The sequence below is a fragment of the Somniosus microcephalus genome, chromosome 31, assembly GCF_052327205.1.
Source record: "Somniosus microcephalus isolate GS21.2 chromosome 31, FLI_Smic_1.0, whole genome shotgun sequence".
Classification (NCBI taxonomy): Eukaryota; Metazoa; Chordata; class Chondrichthyes; order Squaliformes; family Somniosidae; genus Somniosus; species Somniosus microcephalus.
The window spans coordinates 42,374,792-42,400,408 of NC_141017.1; the positions used below are offsets into that span (position 1 = coordinate 42,374,792).

The window sequence follows — 25,617 nt, forward strand, 5'->3', positions numbered from 1 at the left end:
ACGATGAGGAGGGAGGAGGATGAGGAGAGGGAGGAGGATGAGGCGAGGATGAGGCGAGGGAGGAGGATGAGGCGAGGGAGGAGGATGAGGCGAGGGAGGAGGATGAGGCGAGGGAGGAGGATGAGGCGAGGGAGGAGGATGAGGCGAGGGAGGAGGATGAGGCGAGGGAGGAGGATGAGGCGAGGGAGGAGGATGAGGCGAGGGAGGAGGATGAGGCGAGGGAGGAGGATGAGGCGGGGGAGGAGGATGAGGAGAGGGGGGAGGATGAGGAGAGGGGGGAGGATGAGGAGAGGGGGGAGGATGAGGAGAGGGGGGAGGATGAGGAGAGGGAGGAGGATGAGGAGAGGGAGGAGGATGAGGAGAGGGAGGAGGATGAGGAGAGGGAGGAGGATGAGGAGAGGGAGGAGGATGAGGAGAGGGAGGACGATGAGGAGAGGGAGGACGATGAGGAGAGGGGGGAGGATGAGGAGAGGGAGGAGGATGAGGAGAGGGAGGACGATGAGGAGAGGGAGGACGATGCCTGACCCCACCCCCATTACCCCAGTCCCTGACTCCCCGAGCCCGGAATCTGACTCCTCGTGACCCCGAACCCTGACTCCTCGTGACCCTGACCCCAGACCTTGACCCCCCGTGACCCTGGACCCTGACTCCGTGTCTGTGAAGCTGCACTTACCGAGTCCTCACTGGGTGAATGCTGCTTTCCGGAGGAAATGTGGGGTTCCTTGCAACTGCTTTTGCCACTGACAGAGGTGGCGATTCCTTCCTGTGTGGGAATCAGAGACTGGTTGAGAATCAATAAGGTAACGGGTGTACTAGGCTGGTCTGCCCTCCATTGGTAACTCACTAACCCTACCATAGCCAGGTACCACAGACAGAACATGGAACCAATGAGGCCTGGTCTGTTCCAGTGCAACACTCACAAAGTGAAAGCAACACAACAATCATTGTGGTCTGCGTGGCCCTGATTCATCACTGTCCCAATTCTGCGCTAACCTATTTATGCACTGGGGCTAGAGTAAGGAGGAGGAGGAGGAGGAGGAAGACGATGAGGAGGGGGAGGACGATGAGGAGGGGGAGGACGATGAGGAGGGGGAGGACGATGAGGAGAGGGAGGACGATGCCTGACCCCCACCACCCCCCCCCCCCCCCCCCTTACCCCGGTCCCTGAATCCCCGACCCCGGAATCTGACTTGTGACTCCGGATCCTGACCCCGTGACCCCAGACCCTGACCCCAGGGCCTGAACTCCCGTGACCCCGAACCCTGACTCCCCGTGACCCTGTATCCGGACGTCCCTGTGACCCTGGACCCTGACCTCCCCAGGGCCTGACCCCAGACCTTGACCCCCTGTGACCCTGGACCCCGACTCCGTGTCTGTGAAGCTGCACTTACCGAGTCCTCACTGGGTGAATGCTGCTTTCCGGAGGAAATGTGGGGTTCCTTGCAACTGCTTTTGCCACTGACAGAGGTGGCGATTCCTTCCTGTGTGGGAATCAGAGACTGGTTGAGAATCAATAAGGTAACGGGGGTACTAGGCTGATCTGCCCTCCATTGGTGACTCACTAACCCTACCATAGCCAGGTTCCACAGACAGAGCATGGAACCAATGAGGCCTGGTCTGTTCCAGTGCAACACTCACAAAGCGAAAGCAACACAACAATCATTGTGGTCTGCATGGCCCTGATTCATCACTGCCCCAATTCTGCACTAACTTGTTTATGCACTGGGGCTAGAGTAGGAGGAGGATGAGGACTACGAGGAGAGGGAGGACTACGAGGAGAGGGAGGACTACGAGGAGAGGGAGGACTACGAGGAGAGGGAGGACAATCAGGAGGAGGAGGATGAGGAGAGGGAGGAGGATGAGGAGAGGGAGGAGGATGAGGAGAGGGAGGACTACGAGGAGAGAGAGGACGATGAGGACGGGCTGTAATATCCCAGTGATTGAATAGCCAATTAAGTTTATTCATGAATAAGGGCCACTTGGTGAATGGTTATGTAAAACATGAAGATTCAACCTTCAGAAGAGATGACGAGGGGAGAAAATTGGTGAAGAAAATTCAGGCCCCACCAACAATTTGAGCCTGTTAGTCAGACAGTATACATGGCAAGCAGAGGGGACAGAGATACTAAACCACATTGAAAAATCTGTAAATTACACAACTGGGAAACCAGTGCCTTGGCGCACGGGCTGGAATATTGATCCTATTTATCATTTTGATTATTAGATCATTGCGAGGCTAAGCTCAGCTCTTATTGTTTTGACATTTTAACCCAGTTAAACATTGCTGGCAGTCTGTAGATATCCTCAGTCAGACCCCAGAGAGGGCCCACGGTGAGAGGTCCTGAGACTGACCCGAGAAAGGAGCTCCCTGCAGCTCAGGTGGTTGTTGTCCTCTGAGAAAATCTCTGACAGCTGGCTGAAGATCACACCACTCTCCCTGCAAAGAAACGAGTGCACTGCTTAACCAACACTCAAATAACGAGGGCATCCTAGCACTAAACACAATGCAAAACCCCAAACAGCTCCCTCCAACTCCATACATAATTCATTCAGTTGAGTAGGCACTTTTATAAATTCCAGACCCAGAGATAGATTCCATGAACTCCCAAAAGCCATCTCCAAACACAAACCCCAACACCAGCCCCAAACACAAACCCCAACACCAGCCCCAAACACAAACCCCAACACCAGCCCCAAAACACAAACCCCAACACCAGCCCCAAAACACAAACCCCAACACCAGCCCCAAAACACAAACCCCAACACCAGCCCCAAAACACAAACCCCAACACCAGCCCCAAAACACAAACCCCAACACCAGCCCCAAAACACAAACCCCAACACCAGCCCCAAAACACAAACCCCAACACCAGCCCCAAAACACAAACCCCAACACCAGCCCCAAAACACAAACCCCAACACCAGCCCCAAAACACAAACCCCAACACCAGCCCCAAAACACAAACCCCAACACCAGCCCCAAAACACAAACCCCAACACCAGCCCCAAAACACAAACCCCAACACCAGCCCCAAAACACAAACCCCAACACCAGCCCCAAAACACAAACCCCAATACCAGCCCCAAAACACAAACCCCAACACCAGCCCCAAAACACAAACCCCAACACCAGCCCCAAAACACAAACCCCAACACCAGCCCCAAAACACAAACCCCAACACCAGCCCCAAAATACAAACCCCAACACCAGCCCCAAAACACAAACCCCAATACCAGCCCCAAAACACAAACCCCAACACCAGCCCCAAAACACAAACCCCAACACCAGCCCCAAAACACAAACCCCAACACCAGCCCCAAAACACAAACCCCAACACCAGCCCCAAAACACAAACCCCAACACCAGCCCCAAAACACAAACCCCAACACCAGCCCCAAAACACAAACCCCAACACCAGCCCCAAACACAAACCCCAACACAAACCCCAACACAAGCCCCAACACCAGCCCCAAAACACAAAACCCAACACCAGCCCCAAATCACAAACCCCAACACAAATCCCAACCCCAACTCCAGCCCCAAAACACCAGCCCCAACACCAGCCCCAAAACACAAACCCCAACACCAGCCCCAAAACACAAACCCCAACACCAGCCCCAAATCACAAACCCCAACACAAATCCCAACCCCAACTCCAGCCCCAAAACACCAGCCCCAACACCAGCCCCAAAACACAAACCCCAACACCAGCCCCAAAACACAAACCCCAACACCAGCCCCAAAACACAAACCCCAACACCAGCCCCAAAACACAAACCCCAACATCAGCCCCAAACACAAACCCCAACATCAGCCTCAAACACAAACCCAAACACAAACCCCAACACAAGCCCCAAAACACAAACCCCAACATCAGCCCCAAACACAAACCCCAACACCAGCCCCAAACACAAACCCCACCAGCCCCAAACACAAACCCCAACACAAACCTCAACCCCAACACCAACCCCACCAGCCCCAAAACCAGCCCCAAACACAAACCCCAACCCCAACCCCAGCCCCAAAACACAAAACCCAACACCAGCCTCAAACACAAACCCAAACACAAACCCCAACAGCAGCCCAAAACACAAACCCCAACAGCACCCCAAAACACAAACCCCAACAACCAGCCTCAAACACAAACCCCAACATCAGCCTCAAACACAAACCCCAACACCAGCCCCAAAACACAAACCCCAACACAAACCCCAAATCACAAACCCCAACACAAATCCCAACCCCAACTCCAGCCCCAAAACACCAGCCCCAACACCAGCCCCAAAACACAAACCCCAACACCAGCCCCAAAACACAAACCCCAACACCAGCCCCAAATCACAAACCCCAACACAAATCCCAACCCCAACTCCAGCCCCAAAACACCAGCCCCAACACCAGCCCCAAAACACAAACCCCAACACCAGCCCCAAAACACAAACCCCAACACCAGCCCCAAAACACAAACCCCAACACCAGCCCCAAAACACAAACCCCAACATCAGCCCCAAACACAAACCCCAACATCAGCCTCAAACACAAACCCAAACACAAACCCCAACACCAGCCTCAAACACAAACCCCAACACAAGCCCCAAAACACAAACCCCAACATCAGCCCCAAACACAAACCCCAACACCAGCCCCAAACACAAACCCCACCAGCCCCAAACACAAACCCCAACACAAACCTCAACCCCAACACCAACCCCAACACCAGCCCCAAAACACCAGCCCCAACACCAGCCCCAAACACAAACCCCAACCCCAACCCCAGCCCCAAAACACCAGCCCCAAAACACAAAACCCAACACCAGCCTCAAACACAAACCCAAACACAAACCCCAACAGCAGCCCAAAACACAAACCCCAACAGCACCCCAAAACACAAACCCCAACAACCAGCCTCAAACACAAACCCCAACATCAGCCTCAAACACAAACCCCAACACCAGCCCCAAAACACAAACCCCAACACCAGCCCCAAACACAAACCCCAACACAAACCCCAACACAAACCCCAACACAAACCCCAACACCAGCCCCAAAACACAAAACCCAACACCAGCCTCAAACACAAACCCAAACACAAACCCCAACAGCAGCCCAAAACACAAACCCCAACAGCACCCCAAAACACAAACCCCAACAACCAGCCTCAAACACAAACCCCAACATCAGCCTCAAACACAAACCCCAACACCAGCCCCCAAACACAAACCCCAACAGCACCCCAAAACACAAACCCCAACAGCACCCCAAAACACAAACACCAACACCAGCCCCAAAACACAAACACCAACATTCACCAAACACAAACACCAAAACACAAGCCCAACACCCAGCCTCAAACAAATCCAGACACAGTCACCTCCCAGAAAATTACGGGTGGATTACTTGCAGTTTCTTGGATTTATATAAATAGAGCCAGTTTCCTGATAACAGAGGAAGAGTCTGGCTCTGTGAGAATCTGGTTATTGACTGATACAGTAATCACTTCCTCTCCAGCACGAAGACCAGACCATAGATCAATAGCACATCATAAAATGGATACCGGCACTGACTGCAGTATATTATTGTTCTGTATCAAGCCCCTCACTTGGACACTGCGACCCAGGTCCGCTTCAGCCTGTAGATGGGATTTGACTGCAGGGCGGACAGGATTGCTCTCAGCGATGAGAAATTCTTCATCGTCCGACATACCTGGTAAAAAAAAGAAAACTGAGTTTCGCATAATATCTCCCGAGATCCCAGCCACCGTGGAGAAGGGACAGGTCCCTGGTGTATGAGGACGGACGCCTATGTTTCCCACAACTCTGTACAATCTCCCACACCATGATATCACTGTGAGAGTGTAAGCTGAAAGTGAAGTGCGCACACTGTAAAGATGCATTGCACAACGTGTAAAGGTTTCTAGAACAGCTTGGTGCAATTCCAGTCCTGGAGCTGTAATTACACGAAAGTCCATCAATTTGTCACGTCCTGTAGCACTGATAGGCGGCCCTGTCCTGTGTAACCATCCCACAGAATAGTACAGCACAGGAGGAGGCCATTCAGCCCACCCAGTCTGCGCCGGCTCTTTCGAAGAGCAATCCAGTTACTCCCACTCCCCCGCTCTTTCCTCATATCCCTGCAATTTTTTCTCCTTCAAGTATTTATCCAATTTCCTTTTGAAGGCTGCTATTGAATTTGTTTCCACCACCCTCTCAGGCAGTGCATTCCAAATCCTACCCAATCATTGCGTTTTAAAAAAAAGTTTTCCTCCTGTTGCCTGTTTTTTTTTGCCAATCACCTTAAATCTGTGTCCTCTTGTTATCGACCCTTCAGCCATTGGAAACTGTTTCTCATTATTTACTCCATCAAAACCCTTCATGATTTTAAACATCTATCAAATCTCCTCTTGGCCTTCTCTGCTCCAAGGAGAACAATCCCAGCTTTTCCAATCTATCCACGTAACTGTAGTCCCTCATCCCTGGAACCATTCTAGTAAATCTCTTCTGCACCCTCTCCAAAGCCTTCACATTCTTCCTAAAGTGCGGTGCCCAGAATTGGACACAATACTCCAGCTGGGGCTGAACTTGTGTTTTATAAAGGTTTAGCGTAACATAGCTTTTGTACTCTCCTCTGTACTTTTTATATTCAGCCTGATTCTCCCTTGTATTATCAAGCTGACATCGGTCATACATCCCTTTTTCTGATTCAGGGAGTCCTGGCTTTGGTTGCCCTTCCTTTCCCCCTTGTAGGAATGTACCTAGGCTGTTCCCAAACCATCTCCATTTTAAAGGCTGCCCATTACATTTCTGCCTGCTAGTCTTTGACTCCAATTTACCTGGGCCAGATCCCTCCTGCTCTTAGCAATTGACAGAAACCCAGAGCAATGCCCAAGGTAGGTGTGAGCAGGCTGCATTCTGGCCTCTGGGTCAGGGACAGGCTTCGGACATGGAGAGGATTGGAAAATGGCATGGAGCTGAAAATAAATAAGCATCTGGTACAATGTAAAGTGGGCATCCTCCTGGAACACTGCAAACTCCTCACTGTCTGCCTGACACACACTGCTTGGCTTTTGTTCCATTTGCACCAGAATCACTGAGTTTGCTGATACCAGCTCATGTCTGTAGGGGTGGGGTGGGGAAGGGAGGTTCCAGGCAGTGGTGCTGGGGGTTGACATATTTATACACATACATACATACACACACATACAGGCTCCAAGCTCCTACCCTATGTCGGACTCACCAGTGCGATTTCAATCCATTTGTCAATGATCTTTGCCCTTTGACATGGCCAGAGCTGGGAGTTGTGTAGCACGGTGGAAATTACACAGTTAGTTACAGCATTGAACTGGGCAATGGTGGCCCTGATGGTGGGAGCTGGGTGCTTGCTCTCCTTCTTGTCTCTCTGGGACCAGATGCAGCCAAGGCACTGAAATGGGGAAACAGCACTGAAGAGTTCCTGAGAGTGAGGGAATGAGGAACACAATATCATGAGTATGAGGCATTGTGAGCACCTGGCAATTTAACTGCAATGGCATCACAAACACTTAGGCTTTGGGAATTAACAGGCATCAGAAGTACACAACCAGTGGGACCACACTGGAATCTTGAGCACATGGACATTTTGAGTCCAGGGTGCCACACTGATACCGTACGGCCCTCTCACCATTGGGCTCTATCTCCTTGGAGCAGCTGCACTTCTAATGTGCCACCAGAACAGACGATTTAAACAGAATAACAGCACAGTAAATAAATCAACATAGAATGAGCAGTTTTAATCAATAATTAGTGTACAGTTAAACATTAATGTGTAGTAAATAATTATTAAGATATGGTGAAACTATTAATAAATACATTAAATTTATAATTAATGGCATGGTTAATGAAAAATTAGTAACGGTATGGTTAAGCAATGAATAGTACATTAAATCAGTAATTAATAATAGTGGAGTGAATGGTAATTATCTGAAGTCATTGAATTGCAGTATTATTTACTCCTGGTGCCTCCATAAACTTGAACTCATCCAAAACTCTGCTGCCCCGTGTCCTAACTTGCACCCAGTCCCGTTCACCCATCACCCCCTGTGCTCACTGCCCCGTGTCCTAACTCGCACCAAGTCCCGTTCACCCATCACCCCCTGTGCTCACTGCCCTGTGTCCTAACTCGCACCAAGTCCCGTTCACCCCTCACCCCCTGTGCTCACTGCCCCGTGTCCTAACTCACACCCAGTCCCGTTCACCATCACCCCCTGTGCTCACTAACCCCGTGTCCTAACTCACACCCAGTCCCGTTCACCCATCACCCCCTGTGCTCACTGCCCCGTGTCCTAACTCGCACCAAGTCCCGTTCACCCATCTCCCCTGTGCTCACTGCCCGTGTCCTAACTCGCACCAAGTCCTGTTCACTCATCTCCCCTGTGCTCACTGCTCGTGTCCTAACTCGCACCAAGTCCTGTTCACTCATCTCCCCTGTGCTCACTGCCCCGTGTCCTAACTCGCACCAAGTCCCGTTCACCCATCTCCCCTGTGCTCTCTGACCTACATTGGCTCCCGGTTAAGCAACGCGTCGATTTTAAAATTCTCATCCTTGTTTTCAAATCCCTCCATGGCCTCGCCCCTTCCTAGCTCTGTAATCTCCTCCAGCCCCACAACCCTCTGAGATCTCTACGCTCCTCTAATTCTGGCCTCTTGCGCATCCCTAATTTTAATCGCTCCACCATTGACACCTGTGCTTTCAGTCACCTAGGCCCTAAGCTCCCTGATGGCCCTTGGATTGAGGCATGTTTGCAGGTTTATTACCACATCCATGAGAGTTAACTGCTCAGCCACTGCTTGTGAGGAGAAGGACAGAAAATCTGTCTTTCCCACTCCTTTATCCATCTCTTCTCTTGACGTGAATGTAACATTATGATGGCAACAGTCTGAAAACACACAACAAAAGAGAGCCAGGATCAGTGTGACCTCCTCAGGGAACTGAGTAAGTAGCATTCCAAGCCCCACCCTCCTGATGAGACTAACATGCAATAGAAATACAGCTGATACTGCTCGTCTCCCTACCCCACAGGGTATACTGCTCATCTCCCTACCCCACAGGGTATACTGCTCATCTCCCTACCCCACAGGGTATACTGCTCATCTCCCTACCCCACAGGGTATACTGCTCATCTCCCTACCCCACAGGGTATACTGCTCATCTCCCTACCCCACAGGGTATACTGCTCATCTCCCTACCCCACAGGGTATACTGCTCATCTCCCTACCCCACAGGGTATACCCACACAATGCTAACTTCAATGGGATGCGAAAGGATCTAGCCAGGATAAAATAGAACCAAAGACTGACAGGAAAAACTGTAACGGAACAATGGGTGATCTTTAAGGAGGAGATGTTCCAAGTACAGGCTAGGTACATTCCAACAAGAGAGAAGGGTAAGGGAACCAAAGCAAGGGCTCCTTGGATGACGAGGGAGATAGAGAAGATGAAGAATCAAAAAAAGAGGGTGTATGATGCATGTCAGGTGAATTCTTCAAGGGAGAACCAGACCAAATACAATAAGTTGAGAGGGGAAGTGAAGATGAAAATAAGATTGGCAAAGAGAGAATATGTGAGTAGAATAATGGTTAACATAAAAGGGAACCCAAAAATCTTCTACTAGTATGCAAACAGTAAGCGGGTAGTAAGAGGCTGGGTGGGGCCTATTAGGGACAAAGAAGGTGATATATGCTTAGAGGCGCAGGGCAAGTCTAGAATACTCAATGAGTACTTTGTATCGGTGTTTACTAAGGAGGTGGATGTTGACAAAATACCGGTAGAAGTGGAAAAGGTAGAAGAAATGGAAGTGGTGAAAATTGATAAGACAGGATGTACTAGAAAGGCTGGGTGTGCTTAGAGTGGATAAATCGCCTGGTCCAGATGGCTTGCATCCCAGGTTGTTAAGGGAATTGGGGGAGGAGATAGCGGAAGGGCTTGTCATAATTTTCTAATCATCCCTAGATGCGGGGGAGGTGCCTGAGGATTGGAAAGTGGCAAATGTGACACCATTGTTCAAGAAAGGGTGTAAGGACATTCATAGTAACTACAGGCCGGACAATTTAACATCAGTGGTGGGTAAAGTTTTAGAAACAATAATCAAGGAAAAAATTAACGGGCACTTGGAGATGTTTAAGCTAATTGAGAGCCAACACGGATTTTTAAAAGGCAGATCGTGTTTGACTAATCTAATTGAATTTTTTGATGAAGTAACAGAGAGGATTGATGAAGGGAATGAAATGGATGTTGTCTACATGGATTTTCGGAAGGCATTTGACAAAGTACCACATAGAAGGCTGGTTAACAAAATTGAGGCTCATGGAATAGGTGGGTCAGTGGCAGCTTGGATAAGGAATTGGATTAAGGACAGAAAACAGCGATTTGTGGTAAGAGTGTTCCCCAAGGGTCAGTGCTGGAGCCACTGCTTTTTTTAATATATATAAATGACTTGGATATTGGAATACAAAGTAGAATTTCTAAATTTGCCGATGACACCAAACTTGGGGGTGTGGCAAACAGTGAGGATAATACCAATCGACTGCGACAGGACAAAGAAAGGCTAGCAGAATGGGCAGACAAGTATCAGATGGAATTTAATATAGAGAAGTTTGAGGTGATAGATTTTGGCAGAAGGAACAGGGAGAGGTAATATACACTTAATAGCACAGTTTAAAGAGTGTGCAGGGACAGAGGGACCTGGGGGTTAATGTGCATAGGCCCCTGAAGGTGGCAGGATATATTGAGAGAGTGGTTAGCAAAGCATATGGGATCTTGGGTTTCATAAATAGAGGTATTGAGTACAAAAGTAGAGAAGTTATGCTGAATCTTTATAAAGCGCTGGTTAGGCCACAACTGGAGTATTGCGTCCAGTTCTGGTCACCACACTTTAGGAAGGATGTGAAGGCCCTTGAGAGGGTGCAGAGGAGATTTACCAGAATGGTTCCGGGGATGGGGGATCTCAGCTACAAGGACGGTTGGAGAAGCTGGATTTGTTTTCATTAGAGCAAAGGAGGTTGAGGGGTAATTTGATAGAGGTGTACAAGATTATGACGGGTTTGGATAGGCTAGACAGGGAAAGGCTGTTCCCAATAGTTGATGGTACAAGGACTAGGGGACATAGATTTCAGGTTTTGGGCAAGAGATACGGGGGGATGTGAGGAAAAACTTTTTTACGCAGCGAGTGGTGAGGACCTGAAACTCGCCACCAACAGACGTGGTGGAAGCGGAGACACTCAATGTTTTCAAGGGGAGACTGGATAGGCACTTGAGGGAAATAAACTTGAAGGGCCACGGGGATAGAGCGGGAGAATGGGACTGACTGGATTGCTCCACAGAGAGCCGGCACGGACTCGTTGGGCCGAATGGCCTCCTCTGTGCCGTTATGACTCTATGGCTCTATGACAATAGATTGACCATGCCCTAGTCTCAGAGTGTAACCAAACCCGCTTCGGGAGCAGGAGCGGGATTCAGTTACACACTGGGAGTAGGAGTGGGATTGCGTTACACACTGGGAGTAGGAGTGGAATTGAGTTACACTGGGAGTAGGAGTGGGATTGAGTTACGCTGGGAGTAGGAGTGGGATTGGTGCTCAGTCCTTTGCTGTTTGTAGTGTACATTAATGATTTAGATATGAATGTAGAAGTTATGATCAGTAAGTTTGCAGATGAGACGAAAATTGGTGGAGTGGTAAATAGCAAGGCGGGAAGCCTCAGGCTCCAGGATGATATAGATGGGTTGGTCAGATGGGCAGAACAGTGGCAAATGGAATTTAACCCTGAAAAGTGTGAGGTGATGCATTTTGGGAGGACTAACAAGGCAAGGGAATACACAATGAATGGTAGGACCCTAGGAAGGACAGAGGATCAGAGGGACCTTGGTGTGCATGTACATAGATCCCTGAAGGCAGCAGGGCAGGTAGATAGATAAGGTGGTTAAAAAGGTATATGGGATACTTGCCTTCATTAGCCGAGGCATAGAATATAAGAGCAGGGAGGTTATGATGGATCTGTACAAAACGCGAGTTAGGCCACAGCTGGAATACTGTGTGCAGTTCTGGTTGCCACACTATAGGAAGGATGTGATTGCACTGAAGAGGGTGCAGAGAAGATTCACCAGGATGTTACCTGGGCTGGAGCGCTTCAGCTATGAAGAGAGACTGGACAGGCTGGGGTTGTTTTCCTTAGAGCAGAGAAGGTTGAGGGGGGACCTGATTGAGGTGTACAAAATTATGAGGGGCGTAGATAGGGTAGATAGAAAGGAACTTTTCCCCTTAGTAGAGGGGTCAATAACCAGGGGGCATAGTTTCAAGGTAAGGGACAGGAGGTTTAGAGGGGATTTGAGGAAAAACTTTTTCACCCAGAGGGTGGTTGGAATCTGGAACTCACTGCCTGAAAGGGTGGTAGAGGCAGGAACCCTCACAACATTCAAGAAGCATTTAGATGAGCACTTGAAACGCCATAGCATACAAGGCTACGGACCAAGTGCTGGAAAATGGGATTAGAATAGACAGGGCTTGATGGCTGGCGCAGACACGATGGGCCGAAGGGCCTCTTTCTGTGCTGTATAACTCTATGACTCTATGAGTTACACTGGGAGTAGGAGTGGGATTGAGTTACACTGGGAGTAGGAGTGGGATTGAGTTACACTGGGAGTAGGAGTGGGATTGAGTTACACTGGGAGTAGGAGTGGGATTGAGTCACACTGGGAGTAGGAGCGGGATTGAGTTACACCAGCAGTAGGAGTGGGATTGAGTTACACTGGGAGTAGGAGTGGGATTGAGTCACACTGGGAGTAGGAGTGGGATTGAGTCACACTGGGAGTAGGAGTGGGATTGAGTCACACCGGGAGTAGGAGCGGGATTGAGTTACACCGGCAGTAGGAGTGGGATTGAGTTACACTGGGAGTAGGAGTGGGATTGAGTTACACCAGCAGTAGGAGTGGGATTGAGTTACACCGGGAGTAGGAGTGGGAATGAGTTACACTGGGAGTAGGAGTGGGATTGAGTTACACTGGGAGTAGGAGTGGGATGGAGTTACACTGGGAGTAGGAGTGGGATGGAGTTACACTGGGAGTAGGAGTGGGATGGAGTTACACTGGGAGTAGGAGTGGGATGGAGTTACACTGGGAGTAGGAGTGGGATGGAGTTACACTGGGAGTAGGAGTGGGATGGAGTTACACTGGGAGTAGGAGTGGGATGGAGTTACACTGGGAGTAGGAGTGGGATGGAGTTACACTGGGAGTAGGAGTGGGATGGAGTTACACTGGGAGTAGGAGTGGGATGGAGTTACACTGGGAGTAGGAGTGGGATGGAGTTACACTGGGAGTAGGAGTGGGATGGAGTTACACTGGGAGTAGGAGTGGGATGGAGTTACACTGGGAGTAGGAGTGGGATGGAGTTACACTGAGAGTAGGAGTGGGATTGAGTTACACTGGGAGTAGGAGTGGGATTGAGTTACACTGGGAGTAGGAGTGGGATGGAGTTACACTGGGAGTAGGAGAGGGATTGAGTTACACTGGGAGTAGGAGAGGGATGGAGTTACACTGGGAGTAGGAGTGGGATTGAGTTACACTGGGAGTAGGAGTGGGATTGAATTACACTGGGAGTAGGAGTGGGATTGAGTTACACTGGGAGTAGGAGTGGGATTGAGTTACACTGGGAGTAGGAGTGGGATGGAGTTACACTGGGAGTAGGAGCGGGATTGAGTTACACTGGGAGTAGGAGAGGGATGGAGTTACACTGGGAGTAGGAGTGGGATTGAGTTACACTGGGAGTAGGAGAGGGATTGAGTTACACTGGGAGTAGGAGTGGGATGGAGTTACACTGAGAGTAGGAGTGGGATTGAGTTACACTGGGAGTAGGAGAGGGATGGAGTTACACTGGGAGTAGGAGTGGGATTGAGTTACACTGGGAGTAGGAGTGGGATTGAGTTACATTGGGAGTAGGAGTGGGATTGAGTTACATTGGGAGTAGGAGTGGGATTGAGTTACACTGGGAGTAGGAGTGGGATTGAGTTACACTGGGAGTAGGAGAGGGATGGAGTTACACTGGGAGTAGGAGCGGGATTGAGTTACACTGGGAGTAGGAGTGGGATTGAGTTACACTGGGAGTAGGAGAGGGATGGAGTTACACTGGGAGTAGGAGTGGGATTGAGTTACACTGGGAGTAGGAGTGGGATTGAGTTACATTGGGAGTAGGAGTGGGATTGAGTTACATTGGGAGTAGGAGTGGGATTGAGTTACACTGGGAGTAGGAGTGGGATTGAGTTACACTGGGAGTAGGAGTGGGATTGAGTTACATTGGGAGTAGGAGTGGGATTGAGTTACATTGGGAGTAGGAGTGGGATTGAGTTACACTGGGAGTAGGAGAGGGATGGAGTTACACTGGGAGTAGGAGTGGGATTGAGTTACACTGGGAGTAGGAGTGGGATTGAGTTACACTGGGAGTAGGAGTGGGATTGAGTTACATTGGGAGTAGGAGTGGGATTGAGTTACACTGGGAGTAGGAGAGGGATGGAGTTACACTGGGAGTAGGAGCGGGATTGAGTTACACTGGGAATAGGAGAGGGATTGAGTTACACTGGGAATAGGAGAGGGATTGAGTTACACTGGGAATAGGAGAGGGATTGAGTTACACTGTGAATAAAGCATTCTCTGTAGGACAGGGAGTGCTGTGAGGGCCGCACAACATTGTGGTTACACCCGGGTTTACACTTGCCTTCTGCTGTTGGCTCCAAATCCTGCTGTTCCTGGAATTGTTGCAGGAGTTCTTGTGCTCGTTGCAGGTCCCAGTTGAAGTGAGGCAGGTTCCGCTGGAGAAAGGTGATTAGTTTGTGCAGACACGTGTAGTGAGGTGGCTCCTGGAAATCCTGGCGATACTGATCGAACCAAAGGCACAGACAGGTGGTGAGGCTGCTACAGGTGAGGAATGGGGCAGGTACAGGAAAAGAGGTTGAATTTTGATGAAGGTTCCCACCCTGAGATTCCTAGGCCACTGTGGGATGATATTCTGTGTGCGCTTGGGCTGATTCTGACCGCTGGCAGCATCGAGCAGGAACCCGCCTGCCCACTATTTCCCAACTGCATTCAGAATTACTCTGAACAAAATAAATGCCGGAGGTGTGAGTGGAGATTCGCAATGCCGTCCCCCCATCACTCACCTGGAAAATGGACGGCTAGAAGCTGAGAATTGTGGGGTGGGGCGAGGAACCTTTACCTTGGCCACTCCATTGATGCCTAAGGCCCAGCTGATGCAATTTTCAGGCAGGAGGCTCCTTAAATTTGCAAATCAGGATCCATCACTGGTTGTAGGGCCCCAATTGGCATTTTTCAGGTTCAATGGCTGGACTGTACGCTATGAATGCTGCACCCCTTTGTACCAGGCATTGAATACCCATCAGTCCTTAAAGGGACCTCTGGAGGCCGCTCATAAAACAGCCAAGAACATAAGAAGTAAGAGCAGGAGTAGGCCATCCAGCCCCTCGAGCCTGCTCCACCATTCAGTAAGATCATGGCTGATAATCAACCTCAACTCCACTTTCCCGCCCGATCTCCATATCCCTTGATTCCCCTAGAGTCCAAAAATCTATCGATCTCAGCCTTGAATATACTCAAAGAATCAGCATTCACAGCCTTCTGGGTCAGAGAATTCCAAAGATTCACAACCCTTTGAGTGAAGAAATTGCTCCTCATCTCAGTCTTAAATGGCCGACCCCTTATCCTGAGACTATGCCCCCTAGTTCTAGACACTCCAGCCAGGGGAAACAACCTCTCAGCATCTACCCTGTCAATCCCCTTCAGAATCTAGTATGTTTCAATGAGATCACCTCTCATTCTTCTAAACTCCAGAGAGTATCGGCCCATTCTACACAATCTCTCCTCATAGGACAGCCCTCTCATCCCAGGAATCAATCTAGTGAACCTTCGTTGCACCGCCTCCAAGGCAAATATATCCTTCCTTAGATAAGGAGACCAAAACTGTACACAGTACTCCAGGTGTGGTCTCACCAAGGCCCTATACAATTGTAGCAAGACTTCCTTATTATATGAGTTAGATATATTGCTTAAGGCTAAAGGGATCCAGGGGTATGGGGAGAAAGCAGGGACAGGGTACTGAATTTGGATGATCAGCCATGATCTCATTAAATGGCGGAACAGGCTCGAGGGGCCGAATGGCCTACTCCTGCTCCTATCTTCTATGTTTCCTGACTCTTATACTCCAACCCCCAAGCAATAAAGGCCAACATGCCATTTGCCTTCCTTATTGCTTGCTGTACCTGCATGCTAGCTTTGTGTTTCTTGCACGAGGACACCCAAATCTCTCTGAACACCAACATTTGAAAGTTTCTCACCATTAAAAAATATTCTGTTTTTCTATTCTTCCTACCAAAGTGAAGCACCTCACATTTCCCTACATTATACTCCATCTGCCACCTTACTGCCCACTCACTTAGTCTATCTATATCCCTTTGCAGACTCTTTGGGGTCGATTTTCCTGGAGACGTCAGGCGGGGTTTCAGGCGTGTGGGGGCGGGGGGGGGGGGGAAAAAAAAAAAAAAAAAAAAAAAAAAAAAAAAAAAAAAAAAAAAAAAAAATCGCAAAAATAGGGGGTCGCGACCACCCCCCCGCCTGATTCCCCGCCCCGTCCCACTTTCACCCCGGCGTTTCAATCCGACCCGAATCAGTCCCGCCCGCAGCTGGCGGGACGGAACGTCGGGAGCCTAATCACCAATAATTGGCATCTTTAATGCCATTTTAAAGGGCCCTTGCTATTTTCAGCCTTTTCCCACGCTAAACACGCCTGGTGGGAACCCCGCTGATGAAACCTGGCGTGAACAATGTCGGCTTGCTTACTTTCAGCTGCAGGTCAATCAGGAAAGAAGAGATTTAATCAGACAGCATTTGTAGGTTGCAGGACCTTGTTGTTTCAGGCTTGGGGCAACTTGTTCAAGGCTTAGGCACAGCTGTGGAAGGTTGGAGCCTCACACACTTCTCCAGTGTGAGCTCCTGGGAAGCCCACTCAGCGCTTCCTCAACTGAGGCACCTACCAGAAGCATGGGAGGCCTTTTTTTCCTTCCCCTCTTGGCATTAGAGGACCTCCAGCCCCAATCGCGAAATGACACACGCCACAACTGCAGAAGATGCCATCTGAAATTTTATTTACAATAACCAACTGATGGCATTTTTAAAATAAACACAACATTTCACCCAAGTGACTACCCTTGTGATTAGTGGTGCTTTATTTTTCTCTTACGCGTGCTCCTACGTAGTGGTTCCCTTGTGGCTTCAGCAGATGTGGAGGCCCCTTGCTCACTTTCCTGCTGCTCCTGTCTCGACACTTTTGGCGGGCGTCCTCTGGGGTGGCGAGCCTGTGAGGGCTCGCCAGCAGTCTGCTGCTCCTGTGGCTGTGGAGGGGTTGAGACCTCTATCTCCATTGGGTGTGGACTCTGGCGGGGCTCGGACCGAGGGCTCTGCAGTGGCATGGAAGTGTGAGTGCTTGGGGAGGAGTCCCCACTTCCTTGAGGTATGCCACCAACCTCCCTCTCATGGGTCAGGTCCCACTCAGTGCCTGCAAGTGGCTTGCGAGCAGCTTGCTGCACATCAGGGGGGCCATGGGGACCCGTTTCTACAATGGCAGTCCTACTCAGAGGGCCTGCCATGAAGGTCTGGTTTCTCTGCTCAATAGCTGACCATCGCTCCTCAAGAGATGTCAGTCTATTCTGAACACTCACCATGTTTTCAGCACTCTGGCGACTTAGCTCCTCCATGGCCGTAGCCATCCTCTCCTCTACTGTAGCCATCCTTTCCGCGGAGGTTGCCATCCTTTCCGTGGTGATGCGTTCATGCGCCAATGACTCCACAAAGGCTCTGCTCATGTTCGCTATGGACTCCTCCATTCGCTCCACACTCGCAGCGATCCTGGAGACAAAATCTGCCAGAGACACCTGCATTTGTGCATGGAGATCATCACTTCTTCTCTTGCGGATGGACCCAGCGGCAGAGGGTCGACATGCAGCAGAGCTGAGCTGGCAGAGTCCTGCGCCCTCCGACGAGGACTCTCCACTGCTGTCCCTGTCTCCACCATCTGCTGATGCTCACTTGTGAGCTGCGATACACCAGGTGACAACACTACTCTATCTCGCGAAGGTCCCACCTAGGTGTGAGTGTCTGCGCTGGTGCTGGGTGCGCTGAATTCTGCTGACGCTGCGCCCTCAGAGGTGGGAGCTTCCTCTGAGGCATCTGGCTGCTCAGCCTCTTCCTCCTCCGCAGTGGGGACGGGGGCTTCGGATGGTTCTGTGGGGGAGTAAAGGAAAGAGTTAGAGATGTGATGCCAAGGTTACATGCACATTGGATTTTGCAGATGTTCATAAGTCCAAATGATGTAGCTTCAGAATCATAACAGCAACTCATGCTATGTCAATGAGAGAGATGGAAAACTATTCTGTCACCAGCTTGCGGGCCTGCCCCTGTCTCTCCTTCCCCAGCTACATCAGCCCCGACAATTTCCAGGACTCCTTCCTCCCAGGGGGTCAGGTGGGCTATTGAGGGTGGGCCTCCTCCAGTCCTGGCTCGCTCACTGTTGTTGTGAGCTCTCTTTTCCTGCAATGAGGGGGACAAGTGGAGTTTGAGTGAGAATGAAGGAGTGAGTGTAGAGATTGCATAGCATAGATACTTAGAGGGAGACAAAGATGGTGTGAGGCTGCAAGACCAAGGGCCCTCCCTGTGTGTTGTCAGTTGTGCTCAAAGCATCAGAGTGAGAGGGAGTGTGAGGGCTGCATGGTGGAATAGTTATGTGAACGTGAGCATAGAGAGAGAGGGAATGGGTAAGGGTGCATGGATGTGACTGTGAAGTGGGGTGTGGAGGAAGAGAGTGCTAAAGCTGAGTGCTGGTGGGGAAAGGCAATGGGGATCAGTTTGAGGGTGATGGAAACTTCATACTTACTTTTCCTGTACGGTGAAGGTCATGGAATCGCTTCCGACACTGTATCCAGGTTCTTCTGGTGACTCCCAGTTGACATCTGCTGCCACCTGCATCCATGCAGCCTTGGTCTCAGTGGGAGGCCTCTTCCTCCCTGACCTAGGGAAGAAGACCTCCCTGTGGGCCCTAACCCCATCCAATAATGCCTGCAGTGAAGCCTTGTCGAATTTGCTGCCAGCTCGGGGTCTGGCACTGGCCACAGCTGCTGCAGGCTCCTCTGCCATCCTGTGTGGTTCGTATGGAAGCCTGCAGAGGTTGCAATGCTTGCTATAGACTTTAAAAGCACCACGAATGATGACATCATACTGTGGGGCTTTCTGACTGGAAGTAGTCAATTAGCAAGGGTTCCCACATGCTGGAAATGAATTGGCCAATTGAGGAAAAATTGCATCAATCTGGCAGACCCATTTACATTCGTGTGGGAACCCCGACATTCGGGGAACCCGACAATTCCCCGCACCTGCGGGAAAATCGACCCCTTTGTGTTCTCCTCACTGCTTACTGACCCACCTAGCTTTGTATCATCAGCAAACTTGAATACATTATACTCGGTCCCTGCATCTAGGTCATTAATATAGATTGTAAATAGCTGAGGCCCCAACACTGATCGCTGTGGCACCCCACTAGTTAGAGTTTGCCAATCTGAAAATGACCCATTTATCCCAACTCTCAGTTTTCTGTCTGTTAACCAATCCTCTATCCGTGCTGGTATATTACCCCCAACCCCATGAGCCCTAATCTTGTGTAATAACCTTTTATGTGGCACCTTATCGAATGCCTTTAGGAAATCCAAATATAATACATCCACTGGTTCCCTTTTATCTACCCTGCTAGTTACATCCTCAAAAAACTCTAATAAATTTGTCAAACACGATTTCCCTTTCATAAAACCATGTTGACTCTGCCTAATCATGTTATGATTTTCTAAGTGCCCTGATACCACTTCCTTAACAATGGATTCCAGCATTTTCCCAATGACTGATGTCAGGCTAACTGGCCTGTAGTTCCCTGTTTTCTCTCTCTCTCCTTTCTTGAATAGCGGTGTTACATTTGCGACCTTCCAATCCGCTGGGACCTCTCCAGAATCTAGGGAATTTTGGAAGATCAAAACCAATGCATCCACTATCTCTTCAGCCACCTCTTTTAGAACCCGAAGATGTAGGCCGTCAGGTCCAGGGGATTTGTTGGCTTTTAGTCCCATTAGTTTCTCTAGTGCTTTTTCTCTACTTATATTAATTACATTCAGTTCCTCACCCCCCACCATTTTTGGTATGCTTTTTGTGTCTTCTACTGCGAAGACAGATACAAAATATTTGTTTAATGTTTCTGCCATTTCCTTATTTCCCATAATAATTTCTCCTGTCTCAGCCTCTAAGGGACCAATGTTTACTTTTGCTACTCTCTTCCTTTTTACATACTTGTAGAAACTCTTACAATCTGCTTATATAGTTCTTGCTAGTTTTCTCTCATTCTATTTTTTCTCCTTTTATCAATTTTTTGGTCACCCTTTGCTGGTTTCTGAAACTCTCCCAATCCTCAGGCTTACTATTAGTCTTTGCAACATTATAAGCTTCTTCTTTCAATCTAATGCCATCCTTAACTTCTTTCGTTAGCCACGGTTGGATCACTTTTCCCGTGGAGTTTTTGTTTCTCAATGGAATGTATTTTTGTTGAGAATTATGAAATATTTCTTTAAATGCTAGCCACTGCTTATCTACTGCCATACCTTTTAATCTATTTTTCCAATCTACCTTAGCCAACTCGCCCCTCATACCTATGTAATTGGCTTTATTTAAGTTTAAGACTTTAGTTTCAGACTTAGGTAAGTCACTCTCAAAATTAATATAAAATTCTATCATATTATTATCACTCTGCCCCAGAGGATCCTTTACTATGAGATTGCTAATTAACCCTGTCTCATTACACAATACAAGATCTAAAATAGCCTGTTCCCTGGTTGGATCCATGACATATCGTTCTAGGAAACTGTCCTGAATGCATTCCATGAACTCGTCCTCCAGACTACCTTTGCCAATTTGATTTCTCCAGTCTATATATGAAGAATAAAGTCCCCCAAGATTATTGCATTACCTTTGTTGCAAGCTCCTACTATTTCTTGATTAATATTCCGTCCAATGGTATAGCTACTGTTAGGGGGCCTATATACTACTCCTACCAGTGTTTTCTGCCCCTTGTTATTCCTTATCTCCACCCATACTGATTCTACTTCCTGATCTTCCGAGTTGAGATCCTTTCTCGCTACTATTCTTATGTCATCCTTTATTATCAGGGCTACTCCCGCTCCTTTTCCATTCTGCCTATCTTTTCAAAACATCAAGTACCCTGGAACATTTAGTTCCCAACCTTGGCCACCTTGCAACCATGTCTCTGAATTGGCTATTAGATCAAACCCATTTATCTCTATTTGTGACATTAGTTCGTCTATTTTGTTACAAATACTTCATGCATTCAGATAAAGAGCCTTTAATTTAATTTGTTTTACCATTATTCCCTGCTTTGACCTTATTCTCTGCTGCACTGCTACCATTACACCCTCTGTCCCTTCCTGTCACACTCTGCTTATTTTTACCCAAATCGCTACACTGCTCTATTGCCTTGACCTTTCTCTTTAGATTTCTACATTGCCCCTCACCTGACCGCCCCCCCCCCCGCCTTTTTTAGTTTAAAGCCCTATCTACAGCCCTAGTTATTCGATTTGCCAGGACACTGGTCCCAGCCCGGTTTAAGTGGAGCCCGTCCTGACGTAACAGCTCCCTCTTGCCCCAGTACTAGTGCCAGTGCCCCATGAATTGAAACCACTTTTTCCCATACCACTCTTTGAGCCACGCATTTAATTCTCTGAAGAAGATTCTAATTTTTTTTCGCTTGGCCAGGCAGTAGGAATGACCCTACCACCCTCATCCCCAGACCCGACCTGCCGGCCCCTCGAGTTCCCCATTCCTGATCACAACAACTTGTTACATTAAAAAATAACCCTCACATCCCCTCTGGATCTTTCACCAATCACCTTAAATCTGCGTCCTCTGGTTACCGACCCTCCTGCCACTGGAAATAGTTTCCCCCTATCTAATGGGGAGAATTGGATATTGAAGCGGGGGCAACTATAGCTCCTTCCTGGATGGGCCTTCATCACCTGTAATTATCATAGAATGTACAGCACACTCGGCCGAACAAGTTCGTGTCAGTGTTTATGCTCCACACGAGCCTCCTCCCACCCATTTCATCTCACCCCATCAACATATCCTTCTATTCCCTTCGCCCTCATGAGTTTATCCAGCTTCCCCTTCTATACTTTTCGCCTCAACTACACCCCTGCAATAGCAAGTTCCACATTGTCACCACTCTCTGGGTAAACAAGTTCCCCTGAATTCCCCACTGGTTTTATTAGTGACTATCTTATATTTTTGGCCCCTAGTTTGGGTCTCCCCCACAAGTGGAAACATCTTCTCTACGTCTACCCTATCAAACCCCTTCATAAATGTTAAAGACCTCTATCAGGTCACCCCTCAGTCTTCTCTTTTCTAGAGAAAAGAGCCCCAGCCCATAACCCAGGCCTGTGGCCCAGGCCCATGCTATTGGGATTCTGACTTGTGGAGGCTCATAGGAACACAGGAACAGGAGTAGACCATTCAGTCTCTCGAGCCTGTTCTGCCATTCAATGAGATCATGGCTGATCTGCGACCTACATAGAAACGTAGGAGCAGGAGTGGGCCATTCGGCCCCTCGAGCCCGCTCCACCATTCAATGCGATCATGGCTGATCATCCAAATTCAGTACCCTGTCCCTGCTTTCTCCCCATACCCCTTGATCCCTTTAGCCTTAAGAAATATATCCAATTCCTTCTTGAATATATTTAATGAATTGGCCTCTACTGCCTTCTGTGGTAGAGAATTCCACAGGTTCACCACTCTCTGGGTGAAGAAATTCCTCCTCATCTCAGTCCTAAATGGCTTACCCCTTATCCTTAGACTGTGGCCCCTGGTTCTGGACTCCCCGACCATCGGGAACATCCTTCCTGCATTTAGTCTGTCTAGTCCTGTCAGAATTTTATAAGTTTCAATGAGATCCCCTCTCATTCTTCTAAACTCCAGCGAGTACAAGCCCAATCGACCCAATCTCTCCTCATACGTCATTCCTGCCATCCCAGGTATCAGTCTGGTGAATCTTCGCTGAACTCCTTCCATGGCAAGAACATCCTTCCTCAGATAAGGCGACCAAAACTGCACACAATACTCAAGATGTGGTCTCACCAAGGCCCTGTACAAATGCAGCAAGACATCCTTGTTCCTGTACTCGAATCCTCTCGCTACGAAGGCCAACATACCATTTGCCTTCTTAACCGCCTGCTGCACCTGCATGCTTACCTTCAGCGACTGGTGCACAAGGACACCCAGGTCTCGTTGCACTTCCCCTTCTCCCAATCTATTGCCATTCAGATAATAATCTGCCTTCCTGTTTTTGCCACCAAAGTGGATAACCTCGCATTTATCCACGTTATATTGCATCTGCCATGCTTCTGCCCAATCACCCAACCTGTCCAAATCATCCTGGAGTTTCTCGGCATCCTCCTCACAGCACACACGCCCACCCAGCTTTGTGTCATCTGCAAACTTGGAGATATTGCATCGAGTTCCCTTGTCCTAACTCCATATGCCCGCCTTTGGCCTATATCGCTTAATACCTTCGGTTAACAAAAAGCTATCAATCTCAGATTCAAAATTACTAGCATCAACTGCCGTTTGCAGAAGAGAGTTCCAAGCTTCTACCACCCTTTGTGTGTAGAAGTGTTTTTAATTTCACTCCTGAAAGGTCTGGCTCTAATTTTTAGACTATGTCCCCAGTCCTCGACTCCCCAACCAGCGGAAATAGTTTCTCTCTATCTACCCTCTCTGTTCCCCTTAATATCTTGAAAACTTCGATCAGATCACCGTTTAACCTTCTAAATTCATGGGAATACAACCCTAATTTGTGTAATCTCTCCTCGTAACTTAACCCTTGAAGTCCGGGTAACATTCTGGTAAATCTACGCTGCACTCCCTCCAAGGCCAATATATCCTTCCTAAGGTGTGGTGCCCAGAACTGCTCCCAGTGCTCCAGGTGTGGTCGGACCAGGGCTTTGTACAGCTGCAGCATAACTTCTACCCCCTTGTATTCTAGTCCTCTAGATATAAAGGCCAGCATCCCATTCGCCTTTTCTGATTCAGAGTGACTGCTGCCAATGACTGGAAGCTGTGGACAAGCGTGCATTCATCTGGAACCGGAAGCTTCTTTGTTTTTACAGAGCATTTTTGAAGCAGCTCGCTCCCTCCCAGCAATTTTCCTCACAGCCGCTCTATCCCAGCATTTTTCCTCACAGCCCGCTCTCTCACGGCATTTTTCCTCACAGCCGCTCTCTCACGGCATTTTTCCTCACAGCCCGCTCTCTCCCGGCATTTTTCCTCACAGCCCGCTCTCTCCCGGCATTTTTCCTCACAGCTTGCTCTCTCACGGCATTTTTCCTCACAGCCCGCTCTCTCCCGGCATTTTTCCTCACAGCCCACTCTCTCCCGGCATTTTCCCTCACAGCCCGCTCTCTCCCGGCATTTTTCCTCACAGCCCACTCTCTCCCGGCATTTTTCCTCACAGCCCGCTCTCTCCCGGCATTTTTCCTCACAGCCCACTCTCTCCCGGCATTTTCCCTCACAGCCCGCTCTCTCCCGGCATTTTTCCTCACAGCCCGCTCTCTCCCGGCATTTTTCCTCACAGCCCGCTCTCTCACGGCATTTAAAAAAAATTTTGACGAACCGGCAGCGCGCATGTGCAGTCCGCTTCCGGTTCGTTGGCAGCAGTCGTGTCCTTTTTGATTATTTTCTGTACCTGTTCATGACATTTTAATGATCTATATATCTGGATTCCCAAGTCTCTTTGGACATCCACTGTTCTTAGCCTTTTACCATTTAGAAAGTATCCTGTTCTATCTTTTTAGGTCCAAAGTGGATGACCTCACGTTTGTTTACATTGAAATCCATTTGCCACAGTTTTGCCCATTCACTTAATCTGTCGATATCCCTTTGTAATGTTATGCTTCCATCTACACTGCCTACAATGCCGCCCATCTTTGTGTCATCGGCAAATTTGGATATATGACTTTCTATACCATCATCTAATTCATTAATAAATATTGTGAATAGTTGAGGCCCCAACACAGATCCCTGCGGGACACCACTCGTCACATTCTGCCAATTAGAGTACCTACCCATTATCCCTACTCTCTGTCTCCTGCCGCTCAGTCAATTTCCTAACCAGGTCAATAATTTACCTTCAATTCCGTGGGCTTCTACCTTAGATAACAGTCTCTTATGTGGGACTTTATCAAATGCCTTTTGGAAGTCCATATAAATAACAGCCATAGACATTCCCCTGTCCACTACTTTAGTCACCTCTTCAAAGAATTCAATCAGGTTTGTCAGGCATGACCTACCTTTCACAAATCCATGCTGGCTCTCGCTGATCAACTGAAAATTTCTGAGGTGTTCAGTCACTCTATCCTTAATTATAGACTCTGGCAATTTCCCGACAACAGATGTTAGGCTAACTGGTCTATAATTCCCTGGTTTCCCTCT

At 48.9% G+C, this 25,617-nt stretch overlaps 1 protein-coding gene across 1 annotated transcript in view; it reads right to left on the reverse strand.

The window, feature by feature from the left end:
* LOC147097820 (ral guanine nucleotide dissociation stimulator-like 1) overlaps positions 1 to 25,617 on the reverse strand; it is a 119,816-nt gene that overhangs the window by 62,694 nt on the left and 31,505 nt on the right. Inside the window, exons 6-12 of the mRNA XM_085971435.1 lie at positions 14,735 to 14,931; positions 8,791 to 8,912; positions 7,235 to 7,450; positions 5,601 to 5,704; positions 2,353 to 2,437; positions 1,392 to 1,481; positions 674 to 763 (exon numbers count right to left, since the gene is read on the reverse strand). Coding sequence (XP_085827561.1) covers positions 674 to 763; positions 1,392 to 1,481; positions 2,353 to 2,437; positions 5,601 to 5,704; positions 7,235 to 7,450; positions 8,791 to 8,912; positions 14,735 to 14,931 — 904 coding nt within the window. The remainder of the gene's footprint in view (positions 1 to 673; positions 764 to 1,391; positions 1,482 to 2,352; positions 2,438 to 5,600; positions 5,705 to 7,234; positions 7,451 to 8,790; positions 8,913 to 14,734; positions 14,932 to 25,617) is intronic.